We start from the raw sequence: 23006 nt of genomic DNA on the forward strand, positions 1-23006 counted from the left end.
CAAAATAAATAAGTTAATTAATTAATTTTAAAAATGGGTAGCACCTTACTCCCTTACTTCAGTCATCCACTACCAAGAGCTTAGTGTGTATCCCCCAGATTTTTTATACTGTAAAGTTTAAAGGACTGTATTATAAAATAATATGCAGTTACATTGTTGATGTAAATATTAACAGTACAGCATCATTTACGTGAAAATATTCAAGTTTCCCTCCGTTCCACTCCCCTTCAGTGAGGCAACCACCATTAACAGTTTTGTCTGTATGCTTCAAATATATTTTTTAATTAATAAACTTTATTTCTTTAGAGCAGTTTTCGGTTCATAGCAAGATTGAGTGGAAAGTACAGAGAGTTCCCGTGAGCTCCTGTCCTCACACCTGCCCAGGCTCCACCACTATTGTTAACCAGCACCAGAGTGTGCATTTGTTACAGTTGATGAACCTATGCTGACACATCACTGTCACCCAGAGTCCAGAGTTTACACCAGGGTTCACTCTTCCAAATATTTTTCAAATTAATTTTTAATTATGTAATTGATGTATGAATGTTTTTTCTATGTCTATTAAAAATATGTAGGCTTTCAAAAAGCAAAATGCGATAATATTATGCATATTAGTATATAGCTTGTTTTTATTTTTTAACAAATACCTTTCCAAGTCACTACATATAGACCTGCCTCATTCTTCTTTATAAGGGCATACAGTGTTGTATGTCTATATTATGTTATTTATCCAGTTTCCCATTGGTATATATGGTTTTTAAAAAATATTTATTTGGCTGCATCAGGTCTTAGTTGCAGCACGCAGGATCTTTCGTTGTGGCGCGCAGGCTCTTCCTTGTGGCACACGGGCCTCTCTCTAGTTGAGAGGTGGCACACGGGCTCAGTAGTTGCGGCATGCGGGTTCTCTAATTGTGACAGGCAGGTTTAGTTGCCCCGCAACATGTGTGATCTTAGTTCCCTGACCAGGGATCGACCCCACGTTCCCTGCATTGGAAGGCAGATTCTTAACCACTGGACCACCAGGGAAGTCCCTATTCATTTTTTAAACAACATACATGCTTTTTTAAAAAAAATATTCATTTATTTATTTAGGCTGCGCCTGGTCTTTGTTGCGGCACGCAGGATCTTTAGTTGCGGCATGAGGAATCTCTTAGTTGCAGCATGCATGCGGGATCTAGTTCCCCAACCAGGGATTGATCCCGGGCCCCCTGCATTGGGAGCATGGAGTCTTACCCACTGGACCACCAGGAAGTCCCCACATTCTTATACATATATATTTTGCACTCCTATTATATAGAATAAATTTTCAGAAGTGGGATTATTGGTTATAGGGTATGAACATATCAAATTGGCGCTCTTTTATCTGGGGTTGACTGCACTTGTTTTACACTCCCTCTAACCCCCACCTCTCTGTCACTTAAACTCAGTGACACCATCTTCAAGGGACTTAGCCCTCAGGGTTGAGAATACTGGAGCACCGAAAGGAGAGAATTTACTTGTGAATAATTAACAGTAATAGCTCACCTGCATTGAGCACTTAAACCATGTTTTGTGCACTCAAGCCAAGTATTGTTCTAAACACTTCACATGTATTAACTCCTTTAATCTGTATAACCACCCACAGAGATGTCTATTATTATACCCATTTTAATGCTTAGGAAACTGAGACACCTAGGGTTAAGTAAGGTCACACATCTGTCTAGTAAATGTTGGGGCCAGGATCTGAAGCAAGGCTCTTGTGCTCTTAACCTCTGCACACACTCTCTCTAGAGAGTTTAATGCCATAAAGATGTCAGAGTTTCTCTACCTTGTTTATTCCTTAAAACAAAATATTGTATTTATTCATTTACTTGTCTTTTTCTACACTGTAACTCTTTGAGGGCAGGGTACCTGTCCAAGTATTCTTCATAACCCTATACCCTAATTCCTAGCACCATGTCTGAGTTATCGTACATAATAAATAAATTTAGTTGAATGGATAACAATGCACCTAATTCCTAGCACCATGTCTGATTTATTGTACATATTAAATAAATTTAGTCGAATGGATAACAATGCCTCTGGGAGGTAGCTACTTTATCCATTTTACAGATAAAGAAACTACAAGTCACTGTCACCCAAACACTGCAGTAGAAAAGACTAGTAAGTGGAATCGTGGAGCTGCAATTTGAACCCATGGCTTCTGATACCTAATCCAGGGTGCTGTCCACCTTGCCTGAGCTGCCTCCTTCTTGCCTGTTTCTGAGGGCTCTGGAGAATGGCTCCCTACCTAGCAACTGTTTCTAAGCTGGAAGACTCACAGCTAGCCAGTTTTAATGATCCCTGGGAGGGGCAGAGCCTGACGGGAGGAGGGCCCGTGGAAAATAGTTTCTGGAAGTACTGCAACCAGGAATCAGTTGTTAGAGGAGTCAGGTTCCTTAGAGGACTACTGCGTAGTAATAATACGTATCCTCTATTTCGGCTTCTTCATGCCAAATGTTATTCTGTGTGATTTATGAGCACTGTCTCTTTTTAATGATCACAATCCCATTAGATGGATATTGTTATCTTTGTTTTATATGTGAAAGAATACTGAGAGGCCGAGTGACTTGCTCAAGGTTACACAACAAATAAGTGCTAAGGCTGAGATTCAACTCAAAATGTGTGACCCCCAAACGTTCATTTTAAGCATTCTGCTACCCCAGGTTATAACAGCAGCTGGGGCAGGGGACATTGTAAGAAGAAATTGCCCTCCCAAGACCCTGGAGGACTTTAGTGACGAGAAAATAAGGTAGAGAAAACCATGCAGCCTGAGCCCTCCTAGGTGACGGGGTCACAGAAAGAAGAAATGTTATTTTATTTTGTGTTTTTAGCTGGCTGTGGAGAGCTAGGAAGATTTGAGACCAGCCATTCCAATTTTTGAATCTGGGTTCTCAGCACGTGGTGTCTTTATAGTCAACCTAGAAATGGCAGAGTTATTTTGGGCACAAAGCTAGAGCTGTGGCTTTAAAAATATGCCACTGTATTTATCTCTTCCGCTCCAAGATTACTGAAAATTAGCCCAGCTGTGGCCTGAGGCACCAAACAGCCACACAGTCTTCTTCCAGCTCACTCAACCCGCCCTGAGCGGGTGAAACACCCAGAAGTGGCAGCCTCTGGGGAGTGGCTATCAGATTAGTTCCCCATCACCAAGCCTACCTTCTGATCACACACACACACCATCCCTTCCCAGCTACTGTAGGGATCAGGATGCTAGGCCTGTGAATCAGCTCAGCTCTGTCTTCTCCCCCATCCCAAGAGGCTTCAATAGAAGTAAAAAAAAAAAATAATAATTCTAATATTGAGCTGAGAAGTCAGTACAAGAATAATTTTTCAGCTTTATTACCAAATCACTGTTTGATTCAGGGCAGACAATCTTGTGGTAATTTAAGCCTTCACTTTCCTTATCTATAAAATGGAAATCTTAAAGATATATTTTTTATTATTTATATATATATATATATATATATATATATATATATATATGTATATGCAAAGTGCTTAATAAAGTGCCTAAGAAAGTACCTGGCCCATAATAAGCAGTCGATTGATATTCCTTAAATGAGTGAATCTTCTACTCTGATCTTACTAACAGGTAAAATGCGATGAGCTTTTACTTTATGCTAGGCACTGTGTTATGTGCTCTCTAAGGATAATTATATTTAGTCCCGTAACAACCCTATGAGGTGGATGGTATTATTCCTTTACACAAGAAAACTGAGGCCCAGAGATAATTAATTTGCTAAACATCATGTAATTTACATGATGTAGCCAGATTTAAGCCTAGTATTCTGATTATAGAGCCCAAAGTCTTAAAGAGAACAGGGAGTATATTTTTACATTCCCCTGTTTCCATGGAAAATTCTTTCCACTGTCAGTTGAAGGACTAAGAAGCAGTGGGGAAATGCCCAGGTGGTTTTAGCTTTCTTTCCCTGTCTCTGATCCTGGACAGGATTTGGGTTTCCAGCCATCATTCTCCTGTGGGCTGTAATTACTCAGATTTACTTTGCCCAATTCATAAAGGATCGAGTGAGGGAGAGGAGGCGGAGCTTGTCCAAGCAGTCCACAAACCCTACAGATGGTGGGATAGGGGGTAGGGAGGGAGCGAGATATGTTTTACATCCTGGTCTTTCAGTGGGTTTGATGGCAGATGCTTTTTGCGTTTTGGTCTGAGCATGTATAATTCTACAATCTGCCAAGTTCTGGTAGAGAAAGAGAGGGAGAGACAGAGAAAGACACACACACACACACACACACACACACACACACACACACACACACACACACACACACACGAAATGGTTGCTCAAAGCCACAGAAGGCTCAAATGAAATTGGAGCTGCTTGAAGGGCCGCAGTGGCTGGTGGGGTGGGAAAGGAGTCCAGGAGAAGCGAGGTGTCCCTGTGCAGAAAGCCTGGGCGTTCACTTGCAAACCCAGAATCTGCACAGCCTTCCGTGCCCTGACCCTTCCCTGCGTGGCCAGAGGCAGCAGCAGAAGCAGCAGCCCTCGCCGGAGAACAAGCAGTCCAGGGGAGCTGTCTGGTGGGGCCAGAAATGGCTGTAATCATTTAATAGCCTTTGCTGGCTGCACGGACCTAGCAGAGTGGGTGGTAGGCAGGCTCCAGAGTGCTGTCTGGCAAGATGGTCCCCGGCTTTAATCAAAATGATGGGTTTTCTGGAAGCTCTTTATTAACCTCAGCACCAGAATCCCAGAGATGGTAACAAAGGGATGAATGGGAAGCGAAGGGGAGGGGCTGCAACCTGCTGCTGCAATCGCTGGGCTGCGATTTTCCAGAGCTGAGCACTCACTCCTGCAGCCCCCACCCCTCCCCCCACCTCCACACTTCTTTCTATTGATTCTCGCTTAGAGGCTCCTGCCTGCATCACCGTCTCCCAAATGGTCACTAAACAGATATAGCCAGAGCCATTGCTACATTTGTATAATGCTTCAGGGTTTTCAAAGGGCCTTCATATACAGCTCAGGATGTGGGTCTCGTTCGTAACTGGAGTGAGACTACCTAGATTTGAGTCCCAGACTCCACCAGTTAGTAACCCTGTGACGGTTGGTCCTCAGCCTCTTCATTTATAAAACCAACATATCTATAAAGCAGACATGGATATTGGCAATATCTACTTCCTATGGTTCTTGTGAGGAGTAAAAATTATATAGCATATGCAGATCTGCTTAGCCCAGTGCCTAGCACATAGGAAGGCAGAGTAAATGTTAACTAATTCATAATCGTGATGAAGACAGGAAGGTGCTCACCTCCATTTTATGCCTGAGGCAACTGAGGCTCAGAGTCGTTTATGTAAATTTCCCAGGACTATGTACCATTAAGTGATAGAACCAGGGCAAGCCCTCAAGTTCAGAAGAGCAAAGCAAGAGGAGGAGAGGAAAAGAGGATTAAAAATCCTCCAACATTCTCCAGGCTTGCCCCTCTAAAAACTTTCCTGAAAGTACTATTCTTGGTCAAAATGACTGTGGGTTCTTCCGTTAGGAGAAGTCCGTGTAAATCAGATAAACCTCTCCTGGCCTTAGTTGATTGTCCGGAGCAGATTAGAATAGGGGTTGAGGGTAGGTTTACAAGTCTGACATTGCTTCACAATCTTCAGGACCTTCCCTGGCATCTGCACTGGCAAAGCCTCCAGCTCAATTGTTCCCAGTCACTGAGGCTAAACTCCAGCCAGAGTTAGTTTAGAATGAAAGAAGAAAGTAGAGAATGTTGCCAAAAAGACCCTGGGCAGTGTCTAAGGGAAGTGCCTAAAGTGGGTTATTGGATTAGGTGAAGTGGTCAGCTATCCCCATAGGGCAGTTTTTAAAGCTGCAGATCTGCATGCCTTTGTAAAACAAAAAGTGTATGTTGTTTATATTTTTACATGTATCCCTACCTACTGTGGAGAAATCAGCCAATTAAAAAAAAAAAGGCAAAACCTTTTACTATAGTTATGATCATACTCTATTAAACTTTCAAATTCCATTGGGTTGTAATCTGAATGTCAGGGAAGGGCTGATCCTCCACCACTTGATGTCTCTCAGAAGTCCTCTTTCCAGGCTCTAATAGATCCATTCATTTGGGTCGTGGCTGCATCTCAGTCTTGTCTTTGTGAGCCAGTGAGCTGGGTCCCTGGGAGCAGAGGGGAGGGGACCTGTGGGAGATCCCAGGAGCGGGGGAGGGAGACAGCACTGAAAGAAACATTCCCTTGACTGACCTGAGACTGGCCCTGGGCTGGGGTTAGGGGTAGAACAGGTGTATCTTTCCTTCTCATCTTTTCCTCATCTTCCTTTTTCATCTTTCTCATGAGATACTCTCTTCAAGGAGTATCTCCTTGATTCTGCCCCAAAGTCACAGCATTTTATAAGCGAAGCTGGCCAAGGGCTTCAGTGCTCTTGGCCAAAAGGGACTCAGATTTAGGAGGTCAGTAAATGTTGTTTGTCACAGCCTTAAGATATTATTTCACCTGAATGAACCCTCAGAGATGTTTGCGCACACATCAGCCAGAACAGGTTGGGGTACAAGGATCCGGGAGGCACTGGAGAAACCAGATCTTGTTCTGCTCTGCAGAAGCTGAATATGAGGAGGATGCAGCTGAATTCTTCTTGGAGTGGAGGCTGAATCAGACCCAACCTATACTCCCAGCAAAGGCCGAAGAAGCTCAGTGACATGTAAAAGAAGCTCATCAACTCTTAGGGATCCTGCTGTGAGAGGCTCCCCCTGCCTATAGGCATGGTCATTAAGGTCCTTTAACGCTGCAAGATAAAAATATCTCTGAACTCTGCACTTCCAGATGACAGTCCTAAAGGCCTCATACAGAGTCCTGGCTGTGGTCAGAAAAATTTCCATCCTGGACTCTGTGAGAGCAACTAAAGGACTACAGAGTGGTGTTGAAACCTAGTTCTAGACACCAAGTCAGAGGCTTTTAAATGCATTTCTCACTTTGTCTCAGTCTCTCAGGGGCAGGGCCTGTATTTGAAAGGTCAACAGGCAGATTCTGGTTGAGGTCAATTGCAGATTTGATTATCTTAGACGAATCAAAGAAATCAGTCTCAGAGGAAGAAATATCTATAGCCCTATGTCCAAAGAGCTGTAGTGTCAGTTCTGCCTGGGGAAGCATGGTGTAGCAAAGGGGTTTATGGGAGAAAAGAAACTCTCCTACTCCCTTTCCCTACAGTCTGCTGGTATTTGGACTAAATTTGCAATATCCTTACCCTGCCGTCCTAGCCCTGAGAGCTGCGCCATGTATAGGTGCCCATGTGTGATTCCATTTATTGAGCTCTTTCACTGTGCTGGAGTCAGCCTCAGCACTTCACATGCATTTCCTGGTTGTCTTTAGGGACTCCAAAGTGCGGCAATGGAAAGTTATTTGATCTGCTAAGGAGTGGGCACCACTTCCATTTCTCACATCAGTCCTTTCATTCATCCATCCAGCAAGTATTTATCAAACACCTGTTATGGGCCAGGAATTGTGCTAGACACTGGCTACACATTGCTGAATAAAACATATATTTTCTTATAGAATAGATTACTAAAAAGGACGTGCTGTATAGCACAGGAATGTACTCAATACTCTGGCCTATATGGGAAAAGAATCTAAAAAAAAAGAGTGGATATATATGTATGTATAACTGATTCACTTTGCCGTACACCTGTAACACAACACTGTAAATCAACTGTACTCCAGTACAAAATTTTTTAAACATTAAAAAATACATATTTTCTGCTTCTCTGGACCTTCAGTGATAGAGATAGAAGTGAAGTGGGTGCTGCTTGGCTAGGATGGTCATAGAATGCCTCTCTGAAGAGGTTTCAATTAAGCACAGACTTGAAGAATGAGGAGTCATGCTATGCATGGAGGGGAGACCATTCTAGGCAAACAGAAACCGTTATGTGCACAGATTTTGAGGCAAAAACAATCCCAAGGGGTGTTGAGGAATTGAAAGAAAACCTGTGTGGCTGGAGGATAGTGGTAAGAGAGACACTTGTAGGTGAAATTGGAGAATAAAAAATAACAGGCTATTGAAGGGCTTTGTATACCATGTTAAGGAGTTTTATTTTTTTTTTCCTCTCAAGACAATAGAAAACCTTCAAATAATTTTAAGCAAGGGGAGTGATATAAAATAATTTCTATTTTTTAAAGGATTTTTACTGTGTGCATGTTATACTTCAGTATTTTAAAAACGGAGAAAGACTTTAAGGAATAAAGGTGACTCTGGCTATGTGTGGAAGGTTAGAGAGAGGCAAAAGTAGAAGCAGGCTGAACAAGGAAGAGGCTATTGCTGTAATTCACATACAAGATAATCGTGTCCTGAAAAAAGGTAGCAGCAGTGAAAATGGGGAGAAGAGGACAAAGTCTAGATATGTTTAGGAGGCTGAAATGACAGGTGTTGGTATATTATAAATGAAGAATAGAGAAAAATGAATAATGGCTCTGAAGCTTCTGCCTTGAGCATTGGAGTGAATGGCATATCATCGATTGAGATGAGAGATTTAGAAGGGAATAGAGGAGAGGAATCATGAGTTTGATTTCAGATTCCTTCAGTTTGAGTTGCCCATGAGACTGCCAAGAGGAGATACCAGATAGGCAGTTGGATACATGAGATTGGAGAGACCTATGGGCTTTAAGTATACATTTGTATCTCATCAGCATATTTAGATGGTATGTTTACCCATGGACAGGCTGAGATTCCAAAAGGAGAGAGTGAAGAGAAAGAAGAAGGAAAGGTCTAGGGCTAAACCCAAGGAAGCTGCAATACATAGGTAAAGAGGATCCTGCGAGGAAGCTGACAAAGAACAGCCAGAGAGAGTGGTCAGGAGAATGGTTTGATAAGGAACTCATAAAAAAATAAGTGTTTCAAGAAGGGGATTACTAATGCTGCTGAGAAGTTCAATAAGATGAAGACTAAAATGTGACCACTGGCTTTGGAAGTAATATAATCAGTGAGCTTGCCGTGAGCAATGTTAGAAAAGTAGTGCTCAAGGATGCCACATTAGAGGAGATTGAGAAGTGGTGGAAGGTAAGGAGATGGAAGTAGCAGATGTAGAGAATCCCAAACTACAATCAAATGTAAACTGTTTATCTGGCAGAACTTTCCATGGCTCCACCAAAGAAGCAGTGTCAGATACATGAACACTGCTGTGATGCCAAAAGGTTTCAATGTCATGGCCACTGGGATCACTTTGCTCAGACAGACCATTACTCTTCTTCTCTAGCTCTGACCTCTACTCTTCTAGAAGTCATTGGTATACTTTATGGTGTGTCTTCCAACTAGACTCTTGGGAAAGTCTTGCACTGGAAACCCCTGTGGATGCATAATCATTTTCTCAAGTCTCAGCGCAAATTTCACCTCTCTTCTGGAATCTCAACTGACTTTCTCAAGTGCAATTAATAATTTTTGCCTCTCAGTCCTATAATACTTTACACGTACCTATATATATCTTATCTTTTATTTTTAATTGAGATATAATTGACACATAATATATTAGTTCCAGGTGTACAATATGATTTACTATTTGTGTACATAGTAAAATGATGACAATAAGACTAGCTAACATCTCTCACTATGTATAGTTACAAAACATTTTTTTTATTATGATGAGAACTTTTAAGATCTATTCTCTTAGCAGCTTTCAAATATGCAATACAGTATTATTAACTCTAGTTACCATACTGTACATTACATCCCATGACTTATTTATTTTATAACTGTAAGTCTGTACCTTTTGGCACCCTTCACTACCACCACCACCATCTAGCAAGCACCAATCTGTTTTCTGTATCTATAAGCTTGTTTTTTTGTTTGTTTTTTTAGATTCCACATATAAGTGAGATCATATGGTATTTGTCTTTCTCGGTGCTATTTTGTCAAATATTTAAATATTGACTTATTTCACATAGCATAATGCCCTTGACGTCCACTCATGTTGTCACAAATGGCAAGATGTCATTCTCTTTTATGGCTGAATTTTATACATATATAAAATTCAGCTGTGTGTGTGTGTGTGTGTGTGTGTGTGTATCACATTTTCTTTATCCATTCATCCATCAATGAACACTTAAATTGCTTCCATATCTTGGCTATTGTAAATAATGCTGCAGTGAACATGGGGGTACATATATCTTTTCAAGATAGTGTTTTTGCTTTCTTTAGATATATACCCAGAAGTGGAATTGCTGGATCATATGCTAGCTCTATTTTTAATTTTTTGAGGAACCTCCATACTCTTTTCCATAGTGGCTATACCAAGTTACATTCCCACCAACAGTGGACAAGGGATCCCTTTTCTCCACACCCTCACCAACACTTGCTATTTCTAGCTTTTTTGATAACAGCCATTCTAACAGGTGTGAGGTGATAGCTCATTGTGGTTTTGATTTGTGTTTCTCTGATGATTAGTGACATTGAGCACCTTTTCACGTACCTGTTGGCCATCTGTATGTCTTCTTTGGAAAAATGTCTATTCAGATCTTCTTTCCATTTTTCAATCAGATTGTTTGGAGTTTTTTTAATATTGAATTCTATGACTTCTTTATGTATTTTGGATACTAACCCCTTATCAGATATAGGATTTGAAAATATTTTCTCCCATTCTGTATGTTGCCTTTTCATTTTGTTGGTTTCCTTCTTTGTGCAGAAGCTTTTTAGTTCGATGTAGTATCATTTGTTTATTTTTGCTTTTGTTGCTTTTGTTATCAGATTCAAAAACATCATTGCTAAGACTGATGGTAAAGAGCTTATTGCTTATGATCTCTTCTAGGATTTCTATGGTTTCAGGTCTTATGTTCAAGTTTTTAACCCATTTTGAGTTAATTTTTGTGTATGGTGTAAGATAGAGGCCCAGTTTCATTCTCTTATATGTGGCTGTCCATTTCTTCTAACATCATTTATTGAAGACACTGTCCTTTTCCCATTGTATATTCTTGGCTTGTTTGCCATAAATTAACTGACCATTTTTGCATGAGTTTATTTTGGGGCTCTGTATTCTCTTCCATGATTTGTGTGTCTTTTTATGCCATACTGTTTTGATTACTATAGCTTTGTGATGTAGTTTAGAAGCTTGGTGCCTTCAGCTTTGTTCTTCTTTCTCAAGAATTCTTTGGCTGGGGCTTCTCTGGTGGTCCAATGGTTAAGACTCCATGCTTCCACTGCAGAGGGCACAGGTTTGATCCCTGGTAGGGGAATTAAGATCCCACATGCTGCGTGGCATGCATGCATGCATAAATAAATAAATCTAAAAAATAAAAGTAAAAAATGCTTTGGCTACTGGGTTCTTTTGTGGTTCCATACAAATTTTAGTATTGTTTGTTCTATTTCTGTGAAAAATGCCATTGGAATTTTGATAAGGATTGCATTGGATCTATAGATTGCTTTGGGTAGTATGGGCATTTTACCAATATTAATTCTTCCAATCCATGAACATGGAATACCTTTCCATTTGTTTCTATCTCCTTCAATTTCTTTCATAAATGTCGTAAAGTTTCCAGTGTACAGGTCTTTCGTCTTCTTGGTTAAATTTATTCCTAGGTATTTTATTGCATATTCTGCTTTAATCCAGTACATTTCCTGCCCCACTCCCAGGCAGGGTAATCACAACCAGATATTCTTTAGAAAATTCTTCACAAAGAACCAAAAATATGTTACTAGAAACCTAGATTTCTGGACCCTCTGGTGAAAAAAATCTGCCTTCCTGCTTGTTTCCAAACATTGGCCTTGCCCTAGGCTTGAAGAAATAACTCACGATTTCATGGGGGCCGTGACCATCTGTGCAGCCTCTCCTGTGTTCAGGCTCCTGGTGTGGCGTATGGAAAGCATATGTTGACTCTGTGACTGACTTGTGATGGTTTGTCTTGCAGAACCAGAGGCAGGAGAGGTGTCCCCTCCAGTCGGTGCTGGTGTCAACAGCAACAGCTGGACCTTTAAATACGGACCAGGCAACCCCAAACAATCTGGTCCCGGTGAGTTGCCAGACAAATTCATTATCCCAGGATCTCCTGCAATCATCTCCATCCGGCAGGAGCCTACTAACAGCCAAATTGACAAAAGTGACTTCATAACCTTCGGCAAAAAGGAGGAGACCAAGAAAAAGAAGAAAAAGAAGAAGGGTAACAAGACCCAGGAGAAAAAAGAGAAAGGGAACAGCACGACTGACAACAGTGACCAGTGAGGTCATCTAATGGAAACAAGCCACTTAGCCAGTTTTTGTAATAATGGCAAATCTCTCCCATGTAGCAACTCCCTACTCCTTTTTCCTATCCACATGAGCCCTTTCTTATAGACTTCAGAAATCTGCAGAAAGTTCCCTATGTCTGTCTAGATCACATTTAACAAGTTTTGTCTTAAAAGCTTTACTAAGTCTGGTGTTAACTCTCTCTCTCCACTCTGGCTTGTTTTCAGAACCTAAAAAGCAGACCCAAGTCTCCTTTCTCCTCCGCCACAAAGGAGAGGCTTCCCAGCCCCGCCAGTGAGAGGTTGGACTCTCTGCCCTGTGCTCCGGGGATCCTGTCTTGATGACACTTTCAGGGCAGGCTGAAAGGTTTTGAGATTGAGCAGCTTGAGTGTCTGTGGCCACTGGGTATGTGTGGCCACCGGGGAATACGTTGGCTGGGATGGGCCAGATTAGACTAAGAGGGCTGGGAAACAAAGGCAAATCAACAGTGGGAAATGTGAAACGAAAAGGTACCAGACTTTCTAAATCTTACAACTGAAGAGGCGGTGGCCACCCTCTAGCAGACAAAACTCCCCCCACTGACAAGGCTTTAGGAATCCCTAAGTCTCTTGGCTGTGGTGTCATTATACCTAAAACCTGCATTTTACCTACAAGCCAATAGTTAAGTGTTTAACAGGGGGCCAACCAGGGCAACAGAAGCAGATCTGATGTGTTTCCTGTATATGTCCTTGTGCTCACTTTATTAAAAATTCTTTTGCACACGATGTTATGAAAAGGTCAGATTCTTTTCCGACAACACATATGCAAAAGCAAAAGAAAACCCCAGCACCTCACTTTATGCTGTTTGTTGATAGATTTATTTAAAAAAGAGAAAATCTATAACTATAAATCTTTAAAGAGAAATATGATGAATTCAATTCCCCTAAACTATCCTCGAAAGAGAATTCAGTCTACAGCCATTTAAATGATCATTGCTGCTACAGAAGTGCTTTAAGAGAATTGCCTGAAACATCTGTATTATACCAGCCACCTGCCAATCACAGCTTTACTCTTTCAGGTCACTCTGGGGCTGCCTCTTGCATGTATTAATTACTAAATAAAAGGATCTTTCTCTCTCTGTTTTCTAAGAAACAATTATGTGCACTTTGAATACACAACCTTCTCTAACCAACTGTCTCAAGACCCAGAAATTGAAGAAAAATGTTGTTTTCTCATACATACAGTGAGCAGACTTTCCAATCTTCTAATTCTGTGATTTGTCTTGGTGTGATTGCCAACACCTTCTCTTTGGTTTAGTTTTCCTTTTCTATAACACTCTGAATTGCTAATCTTGCTAACACCTATGATGTTACCTGAGCTCAATCTCCCATATGTATGCTGTATGCTATTATAAGACTCCTGATATATATTTACTCTGTGCTTGTGTATGTGAATGTTACTGCAACTATTACCTAGAGTGAACTTTAAGCTTTATTGTTGAATGTAATTCCATTATATTTCCTTTTGTACACCTGTGAAAAAGTGCAGTAGAGTTTTTTTAACCATTGTTAATCAACTTTTGTGTATGAGAGACACAGTAAAATTTCTTTCTTAAATCAAGATACTGGTGATTCAAGGAATTTTATTTATGGTCAGCCAAGAGCTGTCTCTTGCCAAGACTCTTGCTGGCAAGGGAATGGTTAAAGCTGTTTTTCTCTAGTAACAGTTCTGGAATGCATACTGAAGACATTTCCTGAGGGTGTGCAAGCAAAAATTTACCAATCTGACCTCTTTGAAGTCACAGAATACTTTGAAATTCTAACAATATCTGGAATATCAGCTCATAGAGAATAATAAAATTTACTGTCACCTTAAATAAGAAATTTTAATTTGTTAAAATGTACAATTTAGAAGTTTGATTAATTATATTATCTTTTAAAAGTTAACATAAAAGAGGTGGGAGTCTGTTATTAAAAGCATTAAATCTCAAGAAAACCCCAAACCTGTTTTGTCTACTTTTAGCTTCATTCTCCCATTTTTTGAAGGGTGTGTAACTTCAGCTCTGCAGGATTGCATGGGGTAAAACTTATTGCTAACACCTGTGAACCATTGCTACATCATTGTAGGTTGTGATCATTTTGCCCCACTGAAACCCATGTATCTGACCTTACGTGCCTTTTGAATACTAGGAGAATCGGGCTAATTTATTAATGGTGATAATTATAATGCATCTGTACAGCACTTTTTACATTTGCAAAGTGCTTTCCAATCCATGTTAGTTACTAGTTATTTCAGCTGTAAGGATAAAACACATCATATGGATTCATTTTTGATTGGTGCTATTGGTATTTCCTCTGTTATTGCTAATAAATGGAAAATGGTGGTCTGAAAGAAATGGTGGTCATTTCTAAGAGGAAGAGTAGGAGAAAATAGAACACGGATTATTATTAGCTATTATGATTGAAGAAGGTTGCAGTGTCAAACGTACCGTATCATTCTCTGGCTGTCTCCCTGGCTATTATGTTCATTACTAAGGCATGACACCCAATGGAATCAAGAATCAAATTCCACAATATTACCAGAACGGGCAGCCAGGAGGTTTCTGGGTCACTTCCCAGTACACCATTTCAGTCTTCTCTAATAAGAATTACAACAAACCAATTTTAATCAGTAGAGCCCTCCAGTCATCTTGTCCATTGTTTGTTTAGCCCTTGTACCTCTCTACAATTGGGAAATCAAATAATGCCCCCAAGAAATGAACTTTTATTGAGTACAGGGTGTATGCCAGCTAGTGTAATAGGTAGACTCATAGTACATGTTCTGTAGCAAATAGATGGTATTTTCCTTCTGTAGTTAAATTTTTGTGAGCATAGGCTTTAGATGCAGTGATTCTCAAGTAGGAACAACTTTGCCCCTCAGGGGACATTTGGCAACATCTGGATACATTTTTGTTTGTTTGTTATTTGGGTGGAGGGCTACTGGCATCTAGCGGGTAGAGGCCAGCAATGCTGCCAAACACCCATAATGCACAGGACAACCCCTCACAACAATTTTCCAGCCCCCAAAAGCAATAGTACCAAGATCGGGAAATCTTGAGATGGAGCGGCTGTAAATTTATTGTCAGGTCCATTTGTGAGATGGAAAGGGGACACCATTACTAATTACTTCAGGATACAAGATGTAAACTGGGACTAGCTCAGGCAAACTGGGATGTATGGTGAATCTACTTATAGAAAAAAGTAAACTGGTATTAACTCTGTCACTTACTGGCTGGGGAACCTTGGACAAGCCACTACTTCTCTCAGTTCTTCAGCCTCCATTTCATCATCTACAAAATAGGCATAACTATAATACAGACCTTATAGATTTGTGGGGAAGATTTAGGGAGATAATCTCAAAAAGGTTTTAGCACAATATCTGGCACACCATAATGCTCAATATATAGTTATTATTAAGAATCTTTTTCTTCCATCTCCTCATCCGTTTTTTGAAAGATTTAGGTATTACCCTCAGGACACTTCCTACTGATTAAAATGCAGATGGGGGATGGTAAAATAACATACTTGGCAATAAAAATATTTTTACTCCACTTTTTTGCTCACCCCTCATATTCACCTTCTGCAGTGCAGAACAAAATTTGCTTCCTCCAGTGCCTCACAGACCATTGTACCCAATGCCTGATGAAACATTAAATCCTTAAGGTCTTTTCTCAAAAAAGTCTCTGAGCTTGTCTCTGAGCTTAAGCTCCTGTGAGAAAGACACTGATAAATTTGCCTCCATAAAATGTAGTCTAGAGTACATAAAGAAATGGGGAAAATTGGGTAGTGAAAAACATAAAGCCCAGCAATTTGTTAGGTTATGCAATTATCATGTGACTTGGGCATCATCAGTCCACAAAGAACATGAACAATTTAGACAACCACTCAGCCAGTAGGTCTTACAGCAGAGCTAAAAAAATTGACGTCTGATCCATAAACATTACTGAAGGGCTAATTAAACAGCCTCCATTTTTAAGCTCTGCTTTTACTAGACTAACTTTAATTTTATACATTGAATTTTTATTATAAAAGTAATACATGCTCTTTTTTTTTATAAGTCAAAGAATCCAGAGGCATATAAAGAAAAGTTAATTTCCTCAACCAGCTTCTTTCAATTCTCCCTCACACAGGTATCCACTGTTAACATTTTAAGGTATGCTTTGCCACATTTTTCTGTCTGCAGACACATACCCACACGGAAACACTCCTATTATAATTAGGAAGGAGACTTTAGTCAGTGAGCATGGTGCTATTCTCCCTTTGAAGTTGTGTCTAAGAGTGGTATATAGCAACTTTATTGTCATAACCAGTGTCGGGAAGGGGAAAATGTCCCCCTCTACCTGCCTTGAGTTCTTGTGGCTGGACTAATATTAAAATTGACACAAGACAGATTAACAGGAGAGAAAGAAACAAATTTTACTTCACGCGCATGGATGTCTTATAGAAATGGCACCTAAGAAGTGGCCAAAGCAGGCAGCTTTTGTACTTTTTAGACAAGGAAACGATAAATTAGTAAGGAATTGACAGGTCAAAGAAACAGGTTTTAAGTGATCAATTAGTGAAGAGTCTAAAATCAGTTTGGGCTTGGGGTAGTATTGATAAAGAAGTAACATGGTTTGTTTATAATATGCTTCTGGGACCAAATACCCTTTCTCTGGGGATAAGGGCATCCTTCTACATCCAGATGCAGGGAATGCACTTTTCACACGGGAGATTTATTTCCTGCTTTCAGGGAGACAGAAAGGTAGGTCAGAGTGTCCCTCTTGCATTGGCCATTTCTTTTTTTTTTTTTTTTTTTTGCGGTATGCGGACCTCTCACTGTTGTGGCCTCCCCCGTTGCGGAGCACAGGCTCCGGACGCGCAGGCTCAGCGGCCATGGCTCACGGGCCCAGCCGCTCCGCGGCATATGGGAACCTCCCAAGACCGGGGCACGAACCCGTATCCCCTGCATCGGCAGGCGGACTCTCAACCACTTGCGCCACCAGGGAGGCCCTGGCCATTTCTTAAGTAACTTTAATTCAAAATATGTGGCCTATTTTGGGACAGCCTGTCCTGAGCCCCAGCATCAGTTAGGTAAAATGTAGAGAATTAAACTTTTGTGTATGTGTATATATCACATACACGTAAGTTTAATTGCTTTCTTTTTTAAGTAAAAACAAGCTAATACCATGCTCATTACCCTGAAGTTTTTGGTTTTTGTTTTTTTAACTTACAATAACATGGAGATTTCTCCAGGTCAACTCTAATTCATTTTTTTAAACTCCTGTACAAATCCCATATAATAGATCATAATGTACTCATTTTTTCCTCTATTAATGGACAGTTGGGTTATATCCAAATTTTTGCTACTATAAACAACAACTAGCACTTGCATGCAGTGATAAATTCAGTTGCTGAGCTTTATAAAACCTGTTCTAGGTGTATCGCAAAGAGGAAATGTAGGGACTTCCCTGGTGGCGCGGTGATTAAGAATCCGCCTGCCAATGCAGGGGACGCGGGTTCGAGCCCTGGTCCGGGAAGATCCCACAGGCCGCGGAGCAATGAAGCCCGTGTGCCACAACTACTGAGCCTGCGCTCTAGAGCCCATGAGCCACAACTGCTGAGCCCGCGTGCCACAACTACTGAAGCCTGTGCGCCTAGAGCTTGTGCTCCACAACAAGAGAAGCCACCGCAATGAGAAGACCCTGCACTGAAACGAAGAGTAGCCCCTGCTCGCCACAACTAGAGAAAGCCCACGCACAGCAAGGAAGTCCCAACACAGCCATAAATAAATAAATAATTTTTTTTAAAAAAAGAGGAAATGTAGAAGGCCTTTATGAACGTTAAATGACTCCCTCTGCAATAACCACAGTCCTCTATCTGAACTTATACTCATTTTTAGCACTCAGCAGTCAATTATGGCTCTGTTTATATAGATGAATGATGAAAAATAGACATTCACAAGAAAGACAGACAGAAGCCAGAAAGATTTGTTTTCATTTACTTATCCAAAATTGTTTCCTAGGAGCTGCATTTTACCCAAATACTTTTCTTCTTCCAATCACAGATTGAGATGCCCGTGTCCAGGAGGAAGAGATTTTCCTCTACTTTCTACATTCTTCTGGCTGGTCTAAAAATTAAATCCACACGAGACAGATTAACAGGAGAAAGTCAAACAAAAGTTTAATAACACGTATACCTGGGAGAGGCCAGGAAAACTAACTCACCCAAATGGCCAAAACCTTCACCTTAAACCCCGTCTTCAGCTAAAGACAAAAGAAGATGTTGGGGGTAGCAGTTTGGGACTTTTAAGGAGAGGAAGGCAATTCACATGGAGATGAAAAAGCAAATGGTAAACAGATGTTCCCTGGGCCTGCAGAGACAATGGGACACAGAGTGGATTCTGATCTCTAGGCCCTGCCCAGTTCCCCCCATAACCCCTAGTTTTTCTTTGCTTATATCTGATGACAGCACTATTCTGCGAAGAGGCCCTTTATCTAAACTTTTTTTTTTATTGACGTATAGTTGATTTACAATGTTGTGTCATATCCAAATTCTCTAGGCAGCTAAGTGGGAGGTAAAAAGACAGATTTCCTGTCTTCTGCTTCTTAAAAATAATCAGCCTAAACTAATCCTCATGCCAAAGAGAAACATTTTGGATGGAAAAATCTGTCCCCTACACCAGTTGTGGAACATTGGTGGGTGGTGCATGTGTTAGGGAGCGGTAGCTGGGATGGGCAGTGCTGGATAAAGCCTGGGGTTGCTCCTAGGGCGGGGACGTGGCTTTCTGCAGGCTGAGTTTAAATCCAATAGAAATTTAGTTTCTTTGCATAGATTTGGAATGATAGGGCCAAGAGGCTAAGGAACAGGTCCGTTTCTGCTGGCTAGATGTACATTGTAGAAAAGATTCTTTAATTGCAAGTTAAAGAGACCAACTCCATCTAGCTTAAGCTAAAAAGGAATATCTATTATAAGGATACAAATTTGTCTCATTGAAACTAAGAATTGGAAGGCAGCTGGGCCTCCAGAAGGGACCAGAGACTAGAAAGCCAGAAGAAATCTTTTTTTTTTTTAAACTTTATCTTCTCTAGTTATTTTCCTTAGTCTGATTTATTCTTCCCTTATCTCTACAGGCCAGTTTTTTTCTTTTCCACAGCTTCTAAATTCATTTACCCTTGATTCTAGTGCTCCACAAAAACCTAACTTCTCTTTCTAAATCCCTATTCTAAATTCTTCATGGAGAGCAAAACTGATTGGATCACCTTCAGTCAGGAGGTCACTTATGGTCCCATCAGCCATGGACCAGTGAGCTATGGAGAGGAAAGAGAATTCCCCAAAAAAGGGAGTCAGACACTTAGAGACAACGTTAATAGACTGCTGACAGCTGATATTAATTACCCAAGTATATACTAAACATCAGTGTATAGAATCTTAGAAAGTTAGGGCCTAAAGGAAACTTGTTTAACAAATGAGAAAACTGAAGAAGGAAATGGCTCATTCAAAGTCACACAGCTAGTTAATGACAAAGCAAAGTCATTATCCTCTTACCATGGACTGCAAGACCAGAGGCCACCAGGAGTGAATAACAGTATCTATTCCATTATATTCTTGACAGCCATAAGTAGTATAATTTAGGGAGGCCATGTTTATTTCACATAGAGAGTAGTATATCATTGTTACATATGTTCTATTCCTCTTTTTAATCAAAATGGAAATCAATATTGATTTCTCTTTATTCGTTCTGAAAGTAACACACGATTATATATACATATATTTTAAAAATAAAATATACAGAAGCCCAGAATTTAGAAAGTAGCAAGTAAAGTATCTATAGAGAGCACCATCGGGGAGTTTGGAATTTATTCTTCCATGCCTTTTTAGATGCATATCAGTACTTGAAAATACCCAATAAACAGCAGCTTTCTTCCTTGTCCAGAGTAATGAATAAATTGATAAACAAGACAAATAAATGGTATAAGAAGGCAAAAATGTTACTTTTATGAATGTAAAGATGAATTGGAGGATGTTGATTAATGTGAGTGCCAAAGTAGGGACTGCTAAATGAACTCTGGAATTATTCAGGGTTTCCCTCCTAGTATCAGGCAGGAAAGACAGCATGGAGGAGCAGAAAAGAGCTAGTATCCCCAGCAGGCAGTTCAATTCCAAGAAGAAAAGGGGCAGAGTTGGGTCAAGTATTGTAACGGAGCAGGATGTTATGGGGCCTTCCTAGGACAGACCCCACCATGTCCTCCACCTGCCTCTTGTTTGTAGAAAAGCTTTCATTTCCCAGTCCTCCCCTGAATCATAAAAGGCTAGCTCAAGAATTAATGATTGAAAGAATGTGAACTTAGAGTAACAACAAAAAATAGTAGTTGGGTCAGGAGAACTGGTAACTATTTAAACAGTAAATCAGGCATATTGCAGTCGTAGAATCTTTAGGTCCTCCCTGAAGGACATAGATAACAGTCTGATGCACATTCCTGAGTTATTTTACAGATACTAAAACCTCCACCAGATGGAAGAAGTTAACTGCATGATGACCATGAGCACATGGCCCTCAGACTGGTTGGAGCCAGAAGATTGATAATGTTAACACCTGTGACACCACCCTGTAACCTCACCATCAACCAATTAGAGAATTGTGCACGAGCTAATCACGCACCCTTGCAACTCCCCTCCCTCACCTTGCCTTTAAAAACTCTTCCCAGACTTCCCTGGTGGTGCAGTGGTTCAGAATCCGCCTGCCCGTGCGGCGGACACAGGTTGGAGCCCTGGTCCGGGAAGATTCCCACATGCTGCGGAGCAGCTAAGCCCATGTGCCCCAACTGCTGAGCCTGCTCTGTAGAGCCCACGAGCCACAACTACTGAAGCCCACATGCCTAGAGCCCGTGCTCCGCAACAAGAGAAGCCACCGCAACGAGAAGCCTGCACACCGCAACGAGAGTAGCCCCCACTCGCCGGAACTAGAGAAAGCCTGCGGGCAGCAACGAAGACCCAACGCAGCCAATAAATAAATAAGTAAATAAATAAAATCTTCCCAGAAACCCATCTGGGAGTACTGTCTTTTGAGCATTAACCACATGGCCTCTTTTGCTGAGCACTTGACTGTCTTTTACCACAGCCTGATGTCAGTAGATTGGCTTTACTGCGCGTGGGCTACTGGACCAAAGTTTGATTCGGTAACGGTATTAACTGTGTATTCTTCCCCACATCGCCAATCAAATGGATCACTGTAATCTGTCGAGGCAGCGTGCATAAAGGAGTATAGAGAGGTAAGAGTGTGACTGAGTTCCCTTTGCATAGACGGGAGCACTAAGGGCAAGAGATGGATTTTTTCCATAAATATGTACGTGTATTTTAAAGGGTTATACTAGTCTTTCTGTAACTTGCTTTTTCCCACATATAAATTTTTTGAATTATTTGCATATATTCCATGATATAATTACACTATAATTTAACCAGTTCCTGTTAATAGATATTAAAGTTTTTCTAAAGTTTTACTACTGTAAACAGCACTATAATGAACACTCTTTTGCCACATTCGGCATATTGTCCAATATCCCCTCAGGATAAGTTCCAAAAAGTAAAAAAGTAAAGTTAGTAATATGTTTTTACACGTATTACAAAATTGGCCCCTGGAAATGCAATATACTCCTACCAACAGTTTATAAGAATTTCTACACCTTGCCTAATCTTGGATATTATCAGTCATAATGATTTTTGAAAATAGAAGCAAAGCATTGTGGTTTAATCTGTACTTCTTTGATTACCGTGAAGTTGCACATTTTTTCCCCATCTCTTCTACCAGAAGATTATGATTTGACTGGTCTGATTTATGGTGTAGTATAAACCTTGACAGTTGGTTTTTCCTTGTGTAATGCAAGTGCCCGCCTTAAGCTTTGATTGCCCAGGCTTTCACTTTAAAGAGGCATCCACTTCAAAATGGGATCCCGAGTAAGTGCCACTTGCCTAGATAGAGTGACAGCCTACCCCACACCTCTTTTGATTTCAGCGTTGATAACTAACCATTATTTCCCTATTTCCACACCACCACCACCACCACCCGCCCCAACCCAGCAATTTAAATTCCCTCCCTTATGTTTTAAATTTACCAGTAGAGTGAGCTCAGAAACTCTAGGCCCCGACCCTCAACTCCAATAAAAGCAGAACCCTAGGGCCCACGCACGCTTTCGATCTCTCTCCCCTTGACCTCACTGTGTGGCCCCAGGTATGTCGTGTAATTTGCAGGATCTGTACATATTAAGCCTTTTTTCCCCCATTTCCTGATGGTTATTGTGGAGAGTGTCAATAATAAGAACCATAAGGGCTGGTCCAGCCACAGCATTGGTTATTGATAGGCTGAGACCTGCACAAAACAGGTGTCAATTATTTACCAGAATACGAAATGCCTTTAAGTATCTGAGCAGCAAATTGGGCTTTAAAACAGTGTGAAAAATTGATGGTGTTATTTGGCTTAGTAGATGTATTAGGTAGATTACAATGTGTGATCTCAGAATCAATGTTCAGTCCGTATATTTGTGCGATGGATAATTACTGTAATAAATGCAGACTTGACATTTCAGTAGAAGGAACATAGTGCATTAGGCCTGTGTCCCAGAGGGCTTGCTGGGTCAGGAGGTTAGAAACCATCCAGAACAGTGGGCCAATTGCCTTGCTTCCAGAACTCTACCCTTCAGTCCTCATAGTGACTGGAGACCAAACCAGAGCATACAAAATTTTGTCTTCCCTTTTGCTGAAAAGGAGCTCACATATCATCGTTTCTGCTTCTGTGGGCACACTGATAGAAGTTTGACTAACACCAAAATAG

The 23006-nt window shown here is 40.8% G+C and overlaps 1 protein-coding gene across 2 annotated transcripts in view; it reads left to right on the forward strand.

Moving 5' to 3' along the window:
* Positions 1-12179, forward strand: part of LOC132486385 (protocadherin alpha-C2) — a 97375-nt gene extending 85196 nt beyond the window's left edge. For both annotated transcript variants that reach the window (XM_060093478.1, XM_060093477.1), the window contains one exon: positions 11869-12179. In XM_060093478.1, coding sequence (XP_059949461.1) covers positions 11869-12179 — 311 coding nt within the window. The remainder of the gene's footprint in view (positions 1-11868) is intronic.
* Positions 12180-23006: the final 10827 nt, after the last annotated feature.

This window comes from Mesoplodon densirostris, chromosome 3, assembly GCF_025265405.1.
Source record: "Mesoplodon densirostris isolate mMesDen1 chromosome 3, mMesDen1 primary haplotype, whole genome shotgun sequence".
Lineage (NCBI taxonomy): Eukaryota > Metazoa > Chordata > Mammalia > Artiodactyla > Ziphiidae > Mesoplodon > Mesoplodon densirostris.